This window comes from Coffea eugenioides, chromosome 6, assembly GCF_003713205.1.
Source record: "Coffea eugenioides isolate CCC68of chromosome 6, Ceug_1.0, whole genome shotgun sequence".
NCBI lineage: Eukaryota > Viridiplantae > Streptophyta > Magnoliopsida > Gentianales > Rubiaceae > Coffea > Coffea eugenioides.
In genome coordinates, this window is record NC_040040.1 from 29171456 (window position 1) to 29189043 (window position 17588).

The following is a 17588-nucleotide window of genomic DNA, read 5'->3' on the forward strand; positions in this document are numbered from 1 at the left end:
ACCATCCAATCGTCTGCATGAGACAACATAGTGAGGTGGAACATGGACTTGAAAAAATAAGGACATCATTTGCATAGCTGAGGTGAGTGATCCTAGGATAGCCCCTTGGCACCGAAAAACACTTGAAATCCCGATTCTCCAGCATGAGACAACACCTCCGCACCAATAATGAATAAACCTGGAGACAACGGATCCCCTTGACGAACGCGTGGATTTAAAGAAACCCACACTTGCCCCATTAACCAAGATTGAAAACCAGACATTTGATACCAGTCTCCAAGTCATGTCAATCCATTGCTCACCAAATCCAAATCTTCTCAAAACCATAGTCAAAAACATCCATGAGACACAGTCATACTCTTTTGACATATCCAGCTTTAGAGCGACATTGGCATTCCTGGATGGCCTACCCATACTAGACAGAAGCTCTCGGACAAGCAAGAAATTGTCCGATATAAGACGCCCCCGCACAAATCCACTCTGCTGTGGAGAGATGATATTTGGAAGAACTTTAGCCAATCGATCAGCCAATATTCGCGAAAAAACTTTGTTAACAAAATTGCACAGGCTGATTGGCCTAAATTGTGAGAAATCCTAGGGGTGTGCTATCTTAGGTATGAGCACAATGGAAGTCGCCGGATTGCCCTTGGCAATTTAGATCCGCAAGAGAAATTACACACTGCCCTAACCACGTCATCTCCTATAATTGACCATGCAACCGTAAAAAATTTACTCGTGTAGTCATCCAGATCCAGCGCGCTCTCCCCATCCATCTCAAACACAACACGACGAATCTCCTCCTTGGAAGGGATTTTGTCCAGTAAAACATTATCCTCGTCTGTCAAGAGTTTTGGGATATGTTGGAGCAAACCAGGAGATGAAGTAGGCTGATGAGCCGTAAACAACTTTTCAAAAAATCGTACCGCCTCTTCCCCTATCTCCTCCTCAGATTCAACCCATTCCTCTCGTTCATTTTTTATCTTGTGAATAACCGATTGCACCCTCCGTTGTTTCACCACAGAGTGAAAAAACTTTGTATTTCGGTCTCCCTCTTGTAACTACTTAACACGAGTCTTCTGCTTCCAAAAGAGCTTCTCCACCCGCAAGGCAGCACGCAACTGGGCTTGAGCAAGATGTAAATTCGCCTGAGCTCCCTCTTACTCATCATTCTCCATACGGACCTCAGCAAGCCGCACCTCCTCTTCCTTCTGCTTAACTGCCTGAAAAATATTTCCAAACACTTCCTTAGTCCAAGCCTGGATAGCTCCCCTAAGCATTTTCAACTCGTGACAAAGGATTTGCATAGGGGGACCGAGACAAGGCTGCCCCCAAGACTCTCTAACGACTGGCAAGAAATCATCACGCACCATCCAAACATTTAGAAATCTAAATGGCTGTGACTTATTATCCAATAGTCGAGACAGAAATGAGGAGCTGAGCATGATCAGACGGCTCTCAGGCTAAGTGTGAAACCGACAATGATAGCCCCGAATCATAGCACCGCTCATTCACCAGGACTCGATTTAACCTTTTCCAAATCCTTGCCCCACCGTGTCTATTATTACACCATGTAAACCTTGCACCAGAGAAACCTATACTTGTGAGATTCGCTTCACTAATAAATTGCCCAAATTCCGTTGCTTTAGCAGGATTGAAAGGTTGTTCCTCTCTTTTTTCATCGGCATCCAAAATTACATTGAAATCACCACCAACAAGCCATGCATCAGGGGCTGGGTTATCCCTCAATAAACTAGCCTAAAGCTCATTTCTCTCGATAGAAGTACACCAAGCATGCACAAAAGATACAATGAATTGAGCCCTTGGTATGTGGTCGTGGGACAATCGAACAAACACATGTTGGGGGCTTTCTCCAATAACAATACCAGAAAAATTTTCTTGGAAGAAAAACCAGACAGAGCCCACAGAATTATGCACCAAACCATGAAAATTTAATTTACAGTGATAACGTTCAGCTCTTCCAACCTCCAGTCGAGGCTCGCATATAGCAAGGAATTGAATTCTATGCATTTGAATCAGTTTTTTAAGCTTTCTAACAGTCGAAACTTTAGAAATGCCCCAAACATTCTAGAACATACCCTTAATCATTAATAACACTTGGAAAGCATTCTGCGAATTAATTAATTTGGATCGCAACTGTCTATCATATGGGAATTTTGCATGAATACCTTTTTGTTTGGTGCCGTGGACTGCCACTGAGATATCAAGATCTCCAGCCGCTGAAGAAATCTGCTCGTCCTGTATGCGAGCCAGCCTCCTAGCATGTCGAGGAGAAAGGTTTCCTGCTGCAGTGTGGACATTCACTACCTGAAAATCCTCATTGCTAGACTCTGATTGCTGTTCATCCTCCCTCTGATGCACCATGCCACCAGCTGTCTTGACAACTGCCGCTTGCTCAACTGAAGGCCGTAGCACACAAGCATCAGCTGGAGCACCCCCCCAAGTCCCTCCATGTTTCCAGACCGGCTCGTCGTTACCTCCTACAGCCTCAGCGCCATCCTTCGCGGAAGAAATCTCCAACTCACCTCCTGAGCCAGCTGCACTACCGTGAGTCCCTTTCTCCACCTTTTCTTTTGTCCCCTTTTGTCCTACATCCTGAAGTTCCAACCCCCCCTGAGAGACTGCACTATCACCTCTCCCACAGCCCACGCCATGTGTAACCATCCCCACCCAGCCCTCTTGATGGGCACCACCCATGCCAAATGCACTCCCCTGATTAACCACCTCCACTTTTTCCTGTGTTCTCGTTTGTCTTGGTTCCTGAACATCCAAACCCCCCTGAGTGTCTGCACTCACGCTTTCTCCACCCCCCCGGCCAAGATCACCCACCTCCACAGAACCAACTTGTGGCACATACACTGTCTTCATAGCTTTGACGAGCCTCCTGTCTGCCGTCAATCCGTCCGTAACAACAGCTGGACACTCCTTACCCAACTGTTTCAGCTTGAATGCATGATCATCAGCTTTATAGTCCTCCTTCGCATGTCCCATGTGCCAGCAGTTGATACAGTATTGCGGTAGGTGTTCAGCCATGAGCCTTTCCAACCATTCCTACCCAAACACGTTGCGGAAGAGGGTGCAGGAGATCAACCTCTACACACACACGAGCCACACTAGGTCAAATCAACGAGGAAGTAGCCGCATCAACATATAGAGGCCGACCAACCACACCTGCAATTGAGAGCAGGCTATGTTTATCAAAGAAGTGAATTGGTAAACATGACAGCGCAATCCACACTAGAGCTAGAGAAGATTCCCAATGAACATGGAAGTCTGGCATCTAGTGAAACACCTGCATCGAAAACCTCACAATCTGCCAAAGCTCCCGAGTCCAAATATGCAAAAAATCTGATTCCTGGACGAAACGTAGCAGAACGTGATGGGCATCTAAGTGTCCAATTGTGACAGAATTTTTTAAGTCTAAAGTGGAGAAGACTCTGCGAATCTCTTCCAGTTTCAGCCTACCAGGAGAAAATTTACCAACTAAAGCGAATTTATATGGAGCAGCAAGTTTATCAATGTCCTCGCATGAGAAACAAACCGCAGGCTCCCCTTTGTGCATCGCCGACTGCTTGATATCAATCGGAGATGGGGATTCGTTGGAAAAGAGAGACGCGAAGGACTTTGTCGATGGCGAGGAGGGTGCCCTCTAGCCCTAGGCTGAAGGGCGTCCATGTTGGAGCGCTCTCATCCGTGCAAACATGCTGCCAAAGGCTGCTAGATCAACACCCTAGAGAGAAACCCCAGCAAAACCCTAGCAAAACCGCTTAGCAAAGAGATCTAATATTGACCATTTGTTTTCGCTAGTTGAACTATTTGTGATTTGTTTAGATAATAAAGCAAATAAGTAGCCTTGGTATTTGTAAACACTCCTTATGGGATCGATTCTAATTTAGTTTATATTGCTAATTGACCTGTATACTTGCAGTCAAATGGAGCAATCTTGAACCTGTAGAAATATGACATACCTCTAAAAGTAATCCACATGCACCTCCTTAGTTAGAATCTCCTAGGTTGAATTAGTTTAAACTAAATTAGTGCTAACTATTATCAAGCACCTTACACAATTTGGTTGAGAAAAATCTTAAGTTTTCACCATAAAAAACTTGCTCCAATGAGAGAAATAAGAGATATGATTTTTTCCTTATTTTCTTGGACAAATTCTTGGATATTTTATTCTCAAGATTTTTCTCAAAAATTTCACAAGATAAATTGTGTGTCGATTATCTTGTGAGTTGATTAGTCTTGCTAGCAAAAGTTTAGTGAGTATTTATAGGCAAATAAGTTGTCCATATCTTTATGGAAATGTGAAACTAGTTTCCAACAGGATTTTGCTTCCTCATTCTAATACAACTCTTGTATTTAGAAGACTTAAACTTATTTGTACCATAAGTCTCTCTCACAAATTAAACTATAAATTATAAAAAACTTATCTTTCAAGTTCCTTTATGAAATTCTTTTAATCCAACTAAAGAAGTTCTTAATGTGTGTGACCCATTAGATTATCATATACATTAGCAATAAATATAAGTTATAATTCTTAATAAATCAGAGTTAGATAAATTAAAAGGAATTTTAATTTATCATTGATTCCAATAATCAATCAACCCATTTTTATAGATTAATATTGGCATCTAGTAATGCATCATGATCACCCAAGTAATGAGAAAAGTGGATGACTTCACCTTTAATAAATGTTAACCATGTAATTAATATCCTTTTAGTAAACTTATCTCGCATTAATCTTGAAATAAGTTGTGCTTATTCTTTTTTATTTATTTAATGCATCAAATAAAAGAGCCAGAACTACAAAGTTTCCCCACCACGCCTTACTGTCACACTTGCCCTCTTATCCTCCTAACCGATGACATGCCCAACCTGCTTATTCTATTATGGGATTTCTTGTAACAAAATATAACTTCAATGAAGAAGTACTTAGAAACACTTTCTAAGACTTTTCCACTCAGTGCTACGAATACCGAATTATACTTTTACAAGTTGCCAAATATGAGATAACTCCCAAATATGAGATAACTCCTAAAAGATAGTAAATCCTTATAAGTTGTTCACCATCTTTCCATACTTTAAGTATATACCCATATACTAATGATGTGAGTGTTCCCTGTTACGATGCAATCATATATCAAATAAAATATAATTATTCATACTTAAGATACAATAATAATCTTAAGTCTAAGGATCAATTATACAAACATCATTTAGAGATTAATCCTTTGACACTTAAAGGATATCTCTATACTGATCAATCTAGTGAACTTGATCATCTTATTAAGTACTTATATACTAGTTTATGTATCTCACACACCATTGTAGATGAGATCTACTACTTCTTACCAAAAAGAAAAAAAACAACATAGTATATGCTAGTGTAACCATATTAATAATGCTCTATCTTGTTAATACTTTGACTAGATATATTTAAGAATAAACATTGTCTATAATTAAACGAATCTCGACATCATAATTCTTATAATTTCATCAATTAGATGTACTCTAAGGGATTTATCATACAAATATAAATATATTTGCAATTAATATGATAAAGATGTCTTTTGTAATAACATAAATAGTTTAGGTGCATATTAAACCTTAGAAATTGATTAACTTTGGGGTATACACACTTTCATTTACAACATCTATGGGGTGGCGGTAAGGATCTTTGCTTGAGAGAGCACAGATTTGTCATAGCAAATTGTTTTTAATCCTAAATCTATTAAATTTAGTTGTATCTGTGACCATGGTTCAAAGGAATGGTTGCAGTCCCAGTTGCGATTATAGCTGCTACTATCACCGTTCCATATCGATCATAGTAGAATTGCCACGATCTCAGTGAAATGCATAGTTTTTGTATAAATTATTCACTAAAAAGATATATAATTTATCTTAAAATTCATTATCTATCCTTCTTATAGAAATAATGTTATAACCTCACGATAAGTGGACCACCATTACCATGTGCAATTACCCACCTATTTTCTTTGTCTTCTCTCTGCTGTTAACATTCTTTCCACCATTCCTCTTCATAAGAGGGAGATCTTGGCCTCAAGTTAAGATCTCCCTTCCTTTTCATCTGTTTCTTTTTTAATTTTTAATAAAGTTTCCCCTAGGGTATTCTAGTGAGAGTTTTGTCCCTCCCAGTGTTTACTTGTAAAAGTTTTCTTCTCTCTTAAAGTATCCTAGTAGAAGTTTTGTTTAACTTTTTTTGTTATATTTTTCTCTAATCTAAAAGTTTTTTCACATCTATATGTTAGATTTGGAATTTCTAGGGTTGTCGTCAGATCTTAGTATTAGTTTTGAATTTGAATCAGTTAGATAGCAGATTTGAGAGAATAAATAGGCACAGATATTTATAGAGCAATTTGTACAATTGGTCAGATCTGTTGATTTGTGATTCACAGTGTAATCTTTATTATTTTGTAAATCTTCTAAATCTAAAGATTTTTCAAATGAGATATATCTGTGACATATTCTATGTATTTTCTACCATTATTGCAGCTTTCTTTATCCAGCAAATTGTACTAGATGATTTCTAGCTAGTTTATTAATAATATTAACTTCTGTTTTATCCAAAAAAAAACTCATGACAAAGTACATTTATATCACTGTAAGATTCTAAATTCAGAAAAAATAAAGATTCTTTGAAAAAAATGAGAAATTTGAGAAAATAATTCTATTCTTTAAATGTACATTTATGTACATTTATATCATTGTACATAATTTTATTCTTTAAAAAAATTGAGAAAATAATATGTGTTTGTATTTTTAAAAAATTTTCACCCTTATTGTTAACTGTAAAATTCTAAATTGATATTTCATTAATCATTATGTATTTCAAATCACAATAAACATTGATTATATATATTTTCAATGTGCTAATTATTCTTATGCATTTCTATTCAAAATTGTAAGAATCATATGTTGAAAAGCCTAACTGCATCATCCCGGCTATATCTCCTTGATATGAGCAGGAAGATCATCACTAGCTCGTGCCAAGATGTTTGAGAGCCTTTTCAACCCCAATCCATGATGTTCAAGATTCCATTGGAATATATGAAGTCGTGAAGAAGATGGAGTTAGAAGAAACTAAGTTTGTCAACGTTGTTTGGAGCTTGGAAGCAGATTCGTGTGGCAATCCGCTCATGGATCCCATCACGGATCCATCTCAGATCACTGTGGAGCAAAGTTTTCTTCTTGGTTTGTCTCTGCCTCGTATCTAGTTGCCAACCTGCATGCCAATCTGGCCACCTCCTCGCACATTCTTGTCTGACTAATCTTAGGGTTTCCGTCGGACTAATCTTAGGGTTTTTGATGTCTTTTGTTTTGCTTGATTTTTTTTTCTTTAATTGGTTAGTTAGTCATTATTGTGAATAAATATAGCCAGCTATGTGAACTATTTGAGCCATTTAAAAGTAGTTAGGGAAATAAATGACTAAATCCTTGTCCAAATTGGATTAGTCTTAGCAGTTTAGATTTTAGCTATAAATAAGTTTTTTTCTATTCCATTGTAAGACAATTTTGAGAGATGAATTAATAAAAGTAAGTTGTTCTTCTCTTATGGAGTTTCTTGATGGAATGTGGGTTCTTTTTTAACTGTATCAAATATTTAGTTTGGATACTTACGGTGTTCAAGACAAAATAGTCACATCATCTTGTTCTTTCAAACCAATAACCAATCTACTAGATTTCTATAGAGGGATTCTCTTTAGATTTAGCAAAGTAGTTATTGATTCATAATCTGATCAAAATAGATCATTTCATTGGCTGATCGACTTGGTTTTTTAAAATAGGTTTTTACTGGGTCGAGTTCGCACTCCTACCGATCAAGATAAAGCAACATAAGATGCTATAAACTTGCAAGAGAAATGGACATATCAGGTGAGCGGACATTTGGGGTGTTGATGAAGCTTGATTTGTTAGATAAAGGAACCGATGCATTGGATGTTAGTACTCTCTCCTACTTAACGCATGAATTAGAGCTAAAAAGACTTTGCAGTCATGAAACAGATTTTCTTATTCTAATTCAAAATTTGAAGATTGGAAAAAAAAAAGCCCATTGGTTGGATTTTAAAACATTTAAAAATCTAAAAAAATATATCTAAGAAGCTTTGGTTTTCAAAGTCAAATGATTAAAAATTAAGAAACATGGAATTACCTATGAAAATTTTAAATCTAGTCCAGAGAAACAATTCAAATTTTATATTAGAGATACAAAAAGAAAAAAAGTCTGACAAAGACTACTGGGGCAAGTCTAATGTTCATAATAACTATGACCACTTGGAAACTACAAGGGGTCGGACGAAGTCAAATTATCAAAGTCAGGTCCTGTAGGGTGCTTTACTTTCCCCTGCTTCCCCGGCTTCTCCCCTTCCCAGCCTTCTCTATTTTAGACTTTAAAGTTTTAAACAACCACATCCAATTTCATCTTCCCAAATCCAAATTTTGTTGGTATGTTTTCCCTCTCTCCTTCTCTCCTCCCTTGTTTATTTGTTACGCTAGTTCACACTTTTTTTTTTCTTTTTCTATTTTGTCCAATCGATTTTCACTGTTGTTTGATTCATCCTCTTATTTTTTTCATTTTTCATTATAATTGTCTGATGAGTCTTTTATTCTTTTTTCACTTTTTTAGTTGATTTTTGATCGGATCCGAATTGATCTGGGATGGATCAGATGACTTGTCCATTTTTGGACAACTCGGAGATGATTCAATTCAAGCCGACTGAGTTTGTCAGAGTTCTCGGCGAGTCTTCCGTCACCGTGGCAAAGTGTACTGGACACGGACCGGAGTCCTCCAATCTAGTGATGACTCGGTCAGATCTTTGAACCATGACTATGATATGTTTAATGTAATTTTTTCCATCAGTGCATATTTCATGGAATGAAATATTATATTTTATCAAAAAATAAATATTGATTTGTATTCACGTTTCATTCTATAGTTGTTCATGTTCTAAGTAGGGAGGACAAATAGTAGATTAAGTCATGTAATTGGATATATAGTTTGGTAGAGCCACACAAGAGGGCACGAAACAGGCACCCGAAACAAAGATAATTTGTAGCTCGTTATTATATACAGGACATGCAATTAGTGCAACTTAAGTTGATCCAAGGTGGGTTTCTGATTAAGTCGGGAACTTCGTTGCACTTGCACATATTCCATGTACTTCATTGGACCATAAGCGGCTGGAGTTTCACGCAGTAGCGGTGGAGCAGGGGTGACAATGGTGTCCGGTGATGGACCATTGGCCACCACCAAGGACATTCTTGTCTTTTTGTTATTCAAAACAGCTCTGTGCCAAACGCTCTTGTACTTTCCGTTGCTCATTATCTGGTAACGACAAATGAAATTCACAAGTAAAATATCAGTCTTTTCTTTCTGATTGATTCACGTGGTACTTAATTTTTTCCTTAAATATATGTCTACATGTTTAAACTATATCCATATATATAGTTCAAACTTACCTCGAGCTGGTCCGCAGTGTTGACAAAAATGGCGCCTGGAATGCCAGTAAGCTGAAACCACTTTCCCTTATTCTGAATCTCAAGGCCTTCTACTCCATTCTGAAGGAGAAAGGTCAAGAGGCCAGGATCTGTGTGGGGTGGAATGCCTATTGCTAATTCAGGCTGAGGACAGGGAGGATAGTAGTTTGCGGCAAAGATTTGAGTACTTGAGTCCAATTCCATGGCTTTCTCAATATAATCTTCTTCCAGGCCAAGGCTTTGTGATATCCCTCCAAGTAATTTCTTTGCCAAATCTCGGGTTCTCCGAGAATATTCCAGGACAATATCACTACAATAATAGTGGAGCCGAGGATTTTTTTTATTAGCAAAAAATTAGTGTAGTAATACGAGTGCAACGATACATTAGTCTATTGGCTAAAATTGAAACTCCACAATTTAGAGATTTTGAATTTGAATCTTATTTTCTCTATTCTCATTTCTTAAATCCCACACCCTCGCTAAAAAGAACTTAAGAAGAAAAAACTAGTGTAGTTGTACAAGTACTTGATATGGCTCACATTCACGGACACCCGGAAAATACTATATGCTTGATGAGCAAAGAGCCCAAAAAACTTTGTTAATCTAGCGGAGGTTGATCAAATGTTAGAAATGAATCGTTGAAGGATCATAATCTAGGAATGAAATTTACATTTCCATCTTCCATTCACCATCATCCCAAGCAACGGGAGGCTAAGTGTTCTGAAGTTGAACAAATTATCAAGTGCAGCCAGAAAACTGCTTTCTTGATGCATAATGAGCGTGTTTACATATATTATTAAGAGTAGAAAGAAGGAACATCTCTACCTCAACGCTTTGGGTTTAGTGGGACAGTGATACTCTGGATGCACGAAAAACCTCAAATAATCCCTCCATAACTTGACTTTCTGGTTGGAATCATTGCCATCAATGGTGCCAGATCTGACCATGACTGGATATAAAGGATGTTTGTTTTCGAACTGCAACTTCTCCTTCTCTGGCATATCGAAAAACTCATTACACACATTAAACAATGCGCTGATTAGGTTTTCCGGTATGCCATGATTTACCACCTGCATGGATGGATACTCATGCACGTCAACCAATACGTTGTAAAACCATAACTAGCATATGCAAAGAGCATTGGTACAAGAAGCACAACTCTCACAAGAAAGCATTCGTTTGGATATTAATTCTTAAGGAGCATGCATGCATGCATACATACACACATACATATAAAGCTAGATTCTCGATTAATGCTAATGAGTTCAATGGAGAAGAAAGTTGGTTGATTACCAAGAAGAAGCCCCATTCCTCGCAGGCTTTACCAAGGTCTAGGATGACTTTGGCACGTTCATCAGGATCTGTTGAGCTGAGCAGCGAAAAGTCAATGACGGGAACTGAAACTTCAGGTCCCGTTCGGATGGATTCTTGGGTATCCTTAAAATGAGCAAATTCAGAAGGGAGGGACTTGAGGTCTTGTGATTGAACAAGGGTTTTAATACTTGCCATTTTTCTGGATGGTAGCTATTGGCAAGAAAAGCTGGAATAATGGCAATTGAGATGGGGAGATTTGAGTGTGAGTGGCAGGCATGAATGGAGAATGTGTACCTATTTATACAGTGGCAGGCGCTCCAGCAATTTGACTGTCAAGCGTGCAGGATTTTGGAAAGTCCCTGAGACAAGAGAACATGATACCTGCCTAGTCAATAACGGAGCACAACACCTCCCTAGTCAGCAATTCCCGCTTTTCACTTTTCAGCTTTGAGCACTAAGGCTCATCTAGAATTCTAGACATTGATAATTATAGATGGCCGAGATGGAAGGTTACTTAACAAAGAAAAAACTGCTAAAAATTTTGTAGGGAATCAGAAACAATGAGCTCACTTGTATGATGTATCCTAGCAGCTGCGGGTCTTTTGGTAATAATGTTGTGATAGTTGATCAAACTCAAGAAAATATCATATCGATCATTTCCTTTAAGAGTTTTGTTTCTTTACCTTGTCACTATAAGGGCTTTTTTTTTTCCCCTGCCATCCTTCTCCATATTATTTCTACTTCCAACTGTCAAATCTAGGATACCTGGTAGGGAAGAGAGCTTTAGGAGTTTTTTTCTGACCGGTGGACCAATCCCGGTGGTTAGGAGGACTTTCTTGGTTTAGTGACAAGGATAGAATACTTCGGTCTCGCATTCTCCTTAGACGTGGCACTGTTGTCTACTGGCATTGCCGGGGTCATCAAGCTGGTAGAAGTAATTGTACTAGTCTCATCTACCTTAGACGTCACATTCTTTCTTTTGGTTGCATTGCCGGGGTCGTCAAGCTGGTAGAAGAAATTTTGTAAGGAACTGAGATTGTAGAGCAATTCTGGCCAACAAAGGCGTGCTTGAATATTGGGATTTTTCTCCAAGCAAGAAAAACCAAAAAATTGACAGCATGATCAGCAGCTTTCAAATCCTGTATCTATCACTCATGTGTTGAGGTTCAGAAACTTTTATGCTATCGAATTCCTTAAGAAATTAATATATTTAAACTCGTCTCAAATTTCCATGCCTCAAGATCTTCTCGTTTCTTTCTTCAGAATATAATATAACAAAAGTTTAAATGTAGTACAACTGAATTAGAATATAGTGTAATGAAAATTAAAATAAATATTTTGTCTCAAAATAGAATAAAATAAAACTTGTGAGACTCCTATCCGATCTGACTCTTCTGCATGCAAACTTCCAAAAGCCAATTAGGAATATTTGTTTATTAATAGGCATTAAGAGTCAAAATCGTTCTACCATATGCCTGCCACACCCCCACTGAGATCTTACCTATTATTTACTTCTTTTGTATACTCATGAATCTCGTTTTTAAAAAAATTTATATCGCAAACCAATTTTGTGGGTTGTCTCGCCCCTCTGTACAAGTTAAGAAATGGACTAGGCCAACTAAACACTAATGCAATCATATGAAGTTTGTAAAGAGCATACGTTTAACCATGCGTCTCTACATTTTCATTATTGCATATAATTGAATTAAATAAATACCAAATAAATTCAGCTGGTGGAATATGTACGATTACCGTAGGAGGCAATTACCCAAAAGAATTTTGAAATAGCTAAACTTCTTGTTAGAAAAATGACAATTTTCGAATACAGTAGATTGAAGTTCATATGTGAGTATTGAGAGTCGTTGCGGTTACGATTAATGTACAAGAATAAAATTTAGATATACAACAAAAAAAATATAAATATACACAAAATCATGTATAATATACAACAATCACATAATTGTATCCGATTTCCCCACTATATACGTCAAAGACTTAAAGTTGCTTTTCGTGCCTTCTAGAAGCAACCTAACTTTTTTTTTGAGTTCAGAAGCAACATAGCTCAATAGCAGTACCGGTAAAAATTCTACGATTTGGTGTCCTATTGCCAACTTTGATCAAAGTATGAACCCACCATGTCCACGTCAAGTACACTAGAAGACTATAGCTCCTCTGATGAAATCAATTTATTTGCTTTCACTTTCTAGGATCATACCGTCTTTGCTGGTGCATGAGTTGCCCACGTATACGGTACACCTTCAAATTAAAGAATATGATTGGCGAACATTTTCTAAACGCCTTCCATCACCGGGCACTGACTGCAGTCCCTCAAACACAAAGGCCTTAAGATCTAAAGTCTCTATTTTCGGAGAAAATTATAAATTCTCAAAATAAAAAAAAAAATCAAGAGAAGATCTAGTACACTTGTACCATATAAATGAAGTAATAAACTTTGCTCCTTGTATTAGATTTCCATTTTTGTTTTCTAGCACCTACCGTTGTAGGTTTATCAATTTTTGTTTTAAAAATCATTCTAGCCCAGAAAAGTCATCAAGTCTTTTTCTTTTTCCTTTTTGGTAAATCTTTTTCTTTCTAAATGTCATGAAGTCGTTATAGTCTTCAAGACTATTATATATGCTCCATGGAAACGGAAAGGCATAAAAATCTAAGATGTAAAGGACAAAAGGTTGGCGACATATTGGATAGTGTCGATGAAAGTAATGGCATATGAAACAAAAAAGAAAAACACTAGCAAAGGCACATGTTATAAGAATTAGACAAAAAACATACAAAGTTGAACATGAAAACGGTGATGAATACATTCATCCTAGATCCTTCTGCATGAAGAGAACACCATCAACTTCTTCTAAGATGTCCCATCCACTTAATCTGACTTACTCAGATTACCTCTACATAATAGCCTCAAAATAAAAGCAAAATGAGGTACACATCTTTCCGGAACAAGTTTCATCGAATGCCTTGAAAGCAATATTGATGTGGAAGACATTGGTAGGACATTTCAGGACAAAATGGATCGAGCAAAGGGAGGAAACAAGCATGTCACGTGCAGCTGACTTCATCACCGGCGCCAGACTTCGTGTGTCTGACGATAATTGGTCTCAAAACCAGCGCCATATCCAACGCCGGCCATTGTCCGTTTCAATTTTTATTTTTAATTTCTTTTCCATTTTGATTGTAATTTCATATCCTTTTTCAATTAGACTTTGTTCCTTATACATAGGGATGTATTAAGGCTTTGTTTATTAGACTTTTATCAACTTTAATCAAATTATCTTGGTTTTTGCCAATTTCTCTCAAGTTCCTTCAAGATTTAAGATTCTTGTGAATTTTCTCAAGAGTTGATCATGAATCGCTCCTTTGTTTCCTTCGGGAATCATTTGTGAAATAATTTCTACCCGCTTTTGCATCAGTTGGTACCATAGCAGGTTTCTCCTATTCCTAAATTATATCAATGGCTGTTAACAAATCCAGTTATGGATCTTCTGTCTCTAAAACTGAAGTGCAGATTCAAAATGAACATTTGGATCATTTGGAGTGTGTTTGCAACAATTTCTGAAGTCATTTCAATGACTTTGAAACTCATTTTACTTGTGTGCAAGGAGACCTTGACATGCTGATTCAACACTTGAGTTTGCCAGACAACTGGGGACAAAATCAGCAAGGTGATCGAGATGGGAGAGTGCCTCTTGACCAGACCTCGTCAATGTGAAACAACCAAATCCATGTAGAGATCAGACCAATGATAATCCTCATAGAGACAAGGAATATAAGGGTGACTCGTCTGAGAACGGGATAGTTCTTGCTTTTGGCTGCGAGAACTGCAATCGAAGAGGTTTTCAACGTTGATTGCTGGAACTAAAGGAATTCAAGTTAAAGGTCAATGTCCCATGTTTCAATGGTAACTTGGGCATAGAGAACTGATAAGGTTGCATTTTGAGTGATTTAAATGTATTTTATTATTTAGTTTTGGTCTGCTTTAGTCATTTTTATAGCTAATTAACTAGGTTTCTAGTGAAGTTTACATTTTGTGATTCAAAGTGTGAAAATTTGCATTTCTATGAATTAAAATAATAAAAACTTCATATTTTGTAGGTTTCAATCACTCAATTATCAAACGGAATTAATTGAAAAGATATTTGGATGTATGTTGATGATTTAAAGAGAATATGAATTGCAAAATGATCATAAGATGAGATGCAATCAAGTATAAAAGAAAGGGAGTTTGACAGTTTTAACATCTGTTGGTATTTCGACTATATCTCGAGCTATAAGTATCAGATTGAGGTGATTCTTGAGACATTTTGAAACTAACACGTATCTCTATAATTATTGTGAGATATCAAAATCGAGTTCATGAATTTCCTAGTCAAAATGTTAGAATACAGTTGGTCATTTCTATTGTCAAAAACTAAAACAAGATTTTGACTAGTCAAAGGTATTTTGGTAATTTCTTAGTATACGGAGCTCCAAATTGGATTATTCTTAAAGCGTTGGAAAGCTAACTCAAAGGTTACAACTTTCATGTTTTGCACAAGAGCTAGTTCAGCTTCTATCATCAAGAAAATATCAGTGGAATTTGGTGCAAAAACGGAGCAAAGTTGAAGACTGATTAGAAATGAGAAAACCTGCACGAGAGGACAATTCGTGACCCAATACGCGACCTTAGCCCGTGTTTTGAGGGTGCATATTCGTATTTTTGCTGCTTTACGGTTGGAATTAGTTGCACTTCAACTTGCGGTTCTTTCCCACTACTTTTGAACCAATTTTCTGAATGGATTTTAGCTGGAAAGTGCAAGAGGCATTTTGAAATTTTGGAGAAACAACTTTTGGGAATCTCAAGACACAACTAGCACTAACTTTAACAACTCATTTGTTGCTTGAATTTCTCTATAAATAGGTGTCTTAGAGAACATTTTTCATAACTTTGGAAGGCTAAAGACACTACCAAAAATGCAGTCTTCACTAGTTTTTCTTAGTTCATTAGTATAGTATAATTAGTGTAGCTAGATTTGGATGAAGATTAAGGAACAAGATGGAGAATTGAAACTCATGTGACAAAGGTGACTTCTCTCCTATCACTTTCTTTTTTGTATTTGAGTTCATGTTTAACTATAATACAAGTATGGTCTTTTCTTTCATTCTCTTCATGTTTTACTAAAGTTTATGGCTAGAGTTATGGATGAACTTTCTATAATTTGTTAGTGTTGTTTAATTGGTTATTTGATGATATTATTTTGAACAAGTTATTTAACACTTTTGCTTATCTAATCATGATTAACTGGCCATTAATTGTGAAAATCTTAAGGTGTTAAGTTTGCAATGAGAGTTAAAATTTAACACTAGTTCAAGAAAGTGTTAAACCTAGGAAGTACACTCACAAGAGTAGAGGTGTACTTATGTGATTTTAGTGACTTGTTTCAAGTAATTTTATAGAAGAAATGAATTTGTAATTAATTTCATAACCATGAGAGTAGGTATGACTTAGTTATAAGTATAGGTGATTCACTATGAGAGTAGGTTTCATATGTATTAGGAAATTACATCGTAACGACCCAAGATAATAACATTCAATTAACCGATGATTTCACTTGCAAGAGTAGTGAGACATTCCATAGCTCTAGGAGCTTTCTATTATTACTTTTATTACTTTTGTTTCATGTTTATAGTGTAGATTTAATTTTTGCACTTGTAATAGTCTAAATAATAAAGGAGTTCGAAAACCATCGGTAATTGACAATCTTCCCTGTGGATTCCACCCTTAATATCCTATACTCAATCACGACCTATATACTCGTAGAAAATCGCATGTGGGGTATTTAAAATTTTAGAAATGTAAAGCTTGACTGTAAAATGAGTTTAATTATTATATGCATACGCCCGCTCGTCACTATTAAACAAGTACAAGGTCTTTAGTTTGCTCTACTATCTAGACTAATATCAAATTAAAAGCAATAAAAAGCATTTAACTCACTACTTAATATTCTAAATTAACTTGTATAGAAAAATAAATGGAGAAAATGCACCAAAAACTAAAGTTTAAGGGTGTAGAATCCATTGTAATGGTCTAAAAATACAAGTGAATAAATTTACCTCTTTTTACTACTCTTTACTAACTAGGGATTTATTTCCAACAGTAATCAAAACTCATTCTCATGATGTATGATATTAACTAGCCTAGTCTTCCTTAGTCTCATGGTAAAGATGTAAATCTAGTTCATTTAATACATGAAATGTTCAAACAAATTAACTTAAGTGTACTTCTATGGATAGGGTGTAAATTGTAGTGTGTTTATAGGTAAAAGTTGCTAGGTAACCATGTTATTTGAGCTTTATTTTGTATAGAAATTACTTAATTTTGCTTGTATATTGTTCTAATTGGTGAAAAGCTCAATTGAAGTGAAAATGAATAAAAAACATGGTATGAAGAAGCAATGAAAGAGGAAAAAAGTCAAGAGGAATGGGTTTGGCAGGATTGACACGTTTCAGTATTTTGGTGATAACTTAAGCTACACAAATCCAATTGAGATGATTCTTGATTCAGTTCGAAGCTATGAGAATTCTATAGAATTTTTATGAGATATCAAAGTCCAATTCTCAAGTTTTCATAGTCACAAATCCAAATTACTGAAGTCTAGTTGTGTTGTGATGCTCTTGCAACCAAGTCTCAGTATTTTAGGCATATCTCAGTGCCCAGACTTTTAAATAACTTGATTCTTATGGTGTTGGAAAGTCTATTC

At 36.5% G+C, this 17588-nt stretch overlaps 1 protein-coding gene and 1 long non-coding RNA gene across 2 annotated transcripts; one reads left to right on the plus strand and one right to left on the minus strand.

Annotated features, from left to right (window-relative positions):
* Positions 1–8345: 8345 nt before the first annotated feature.
* On the plus strand, positions 8346–8967 carry LOC113772927. The gene is made up of 2 exons (XR_003468724.1): positions 8346–8484; positions 8666–8967. It is a non-coding gene; the product is annotated as an uncharacterized LOC113772927 (long non-coding RNA).
* Positions 8968–9004: 37 nt separating this feature from the next.
* On the minus strand, positions 9005–11198 carry LOC113772926 (protein DOWNY MILDEW RESISTANCE 6-like). The gene is made up of 4 exons (XM_027317422.1): positions 10810–11198; positions 10342–10586; positions 9499–9826; positions 9005–9364 (listed from the first exon to the last, which is right to left on the minus strand). The coding sequence occupies exons 1-4, from the start codon at positions 11023–11025 to the stop codon at positions 9122–9124; spliced, it is 1032 nt and encodes a 343-aa protein (XP_027173223.1). The 5' UTR covers positions 11026–11198; the 3' UTR covers positions 9005–9121.
* Between the last annotated feature and the right edge of the window lie 6390 nt (positions 11199–17588).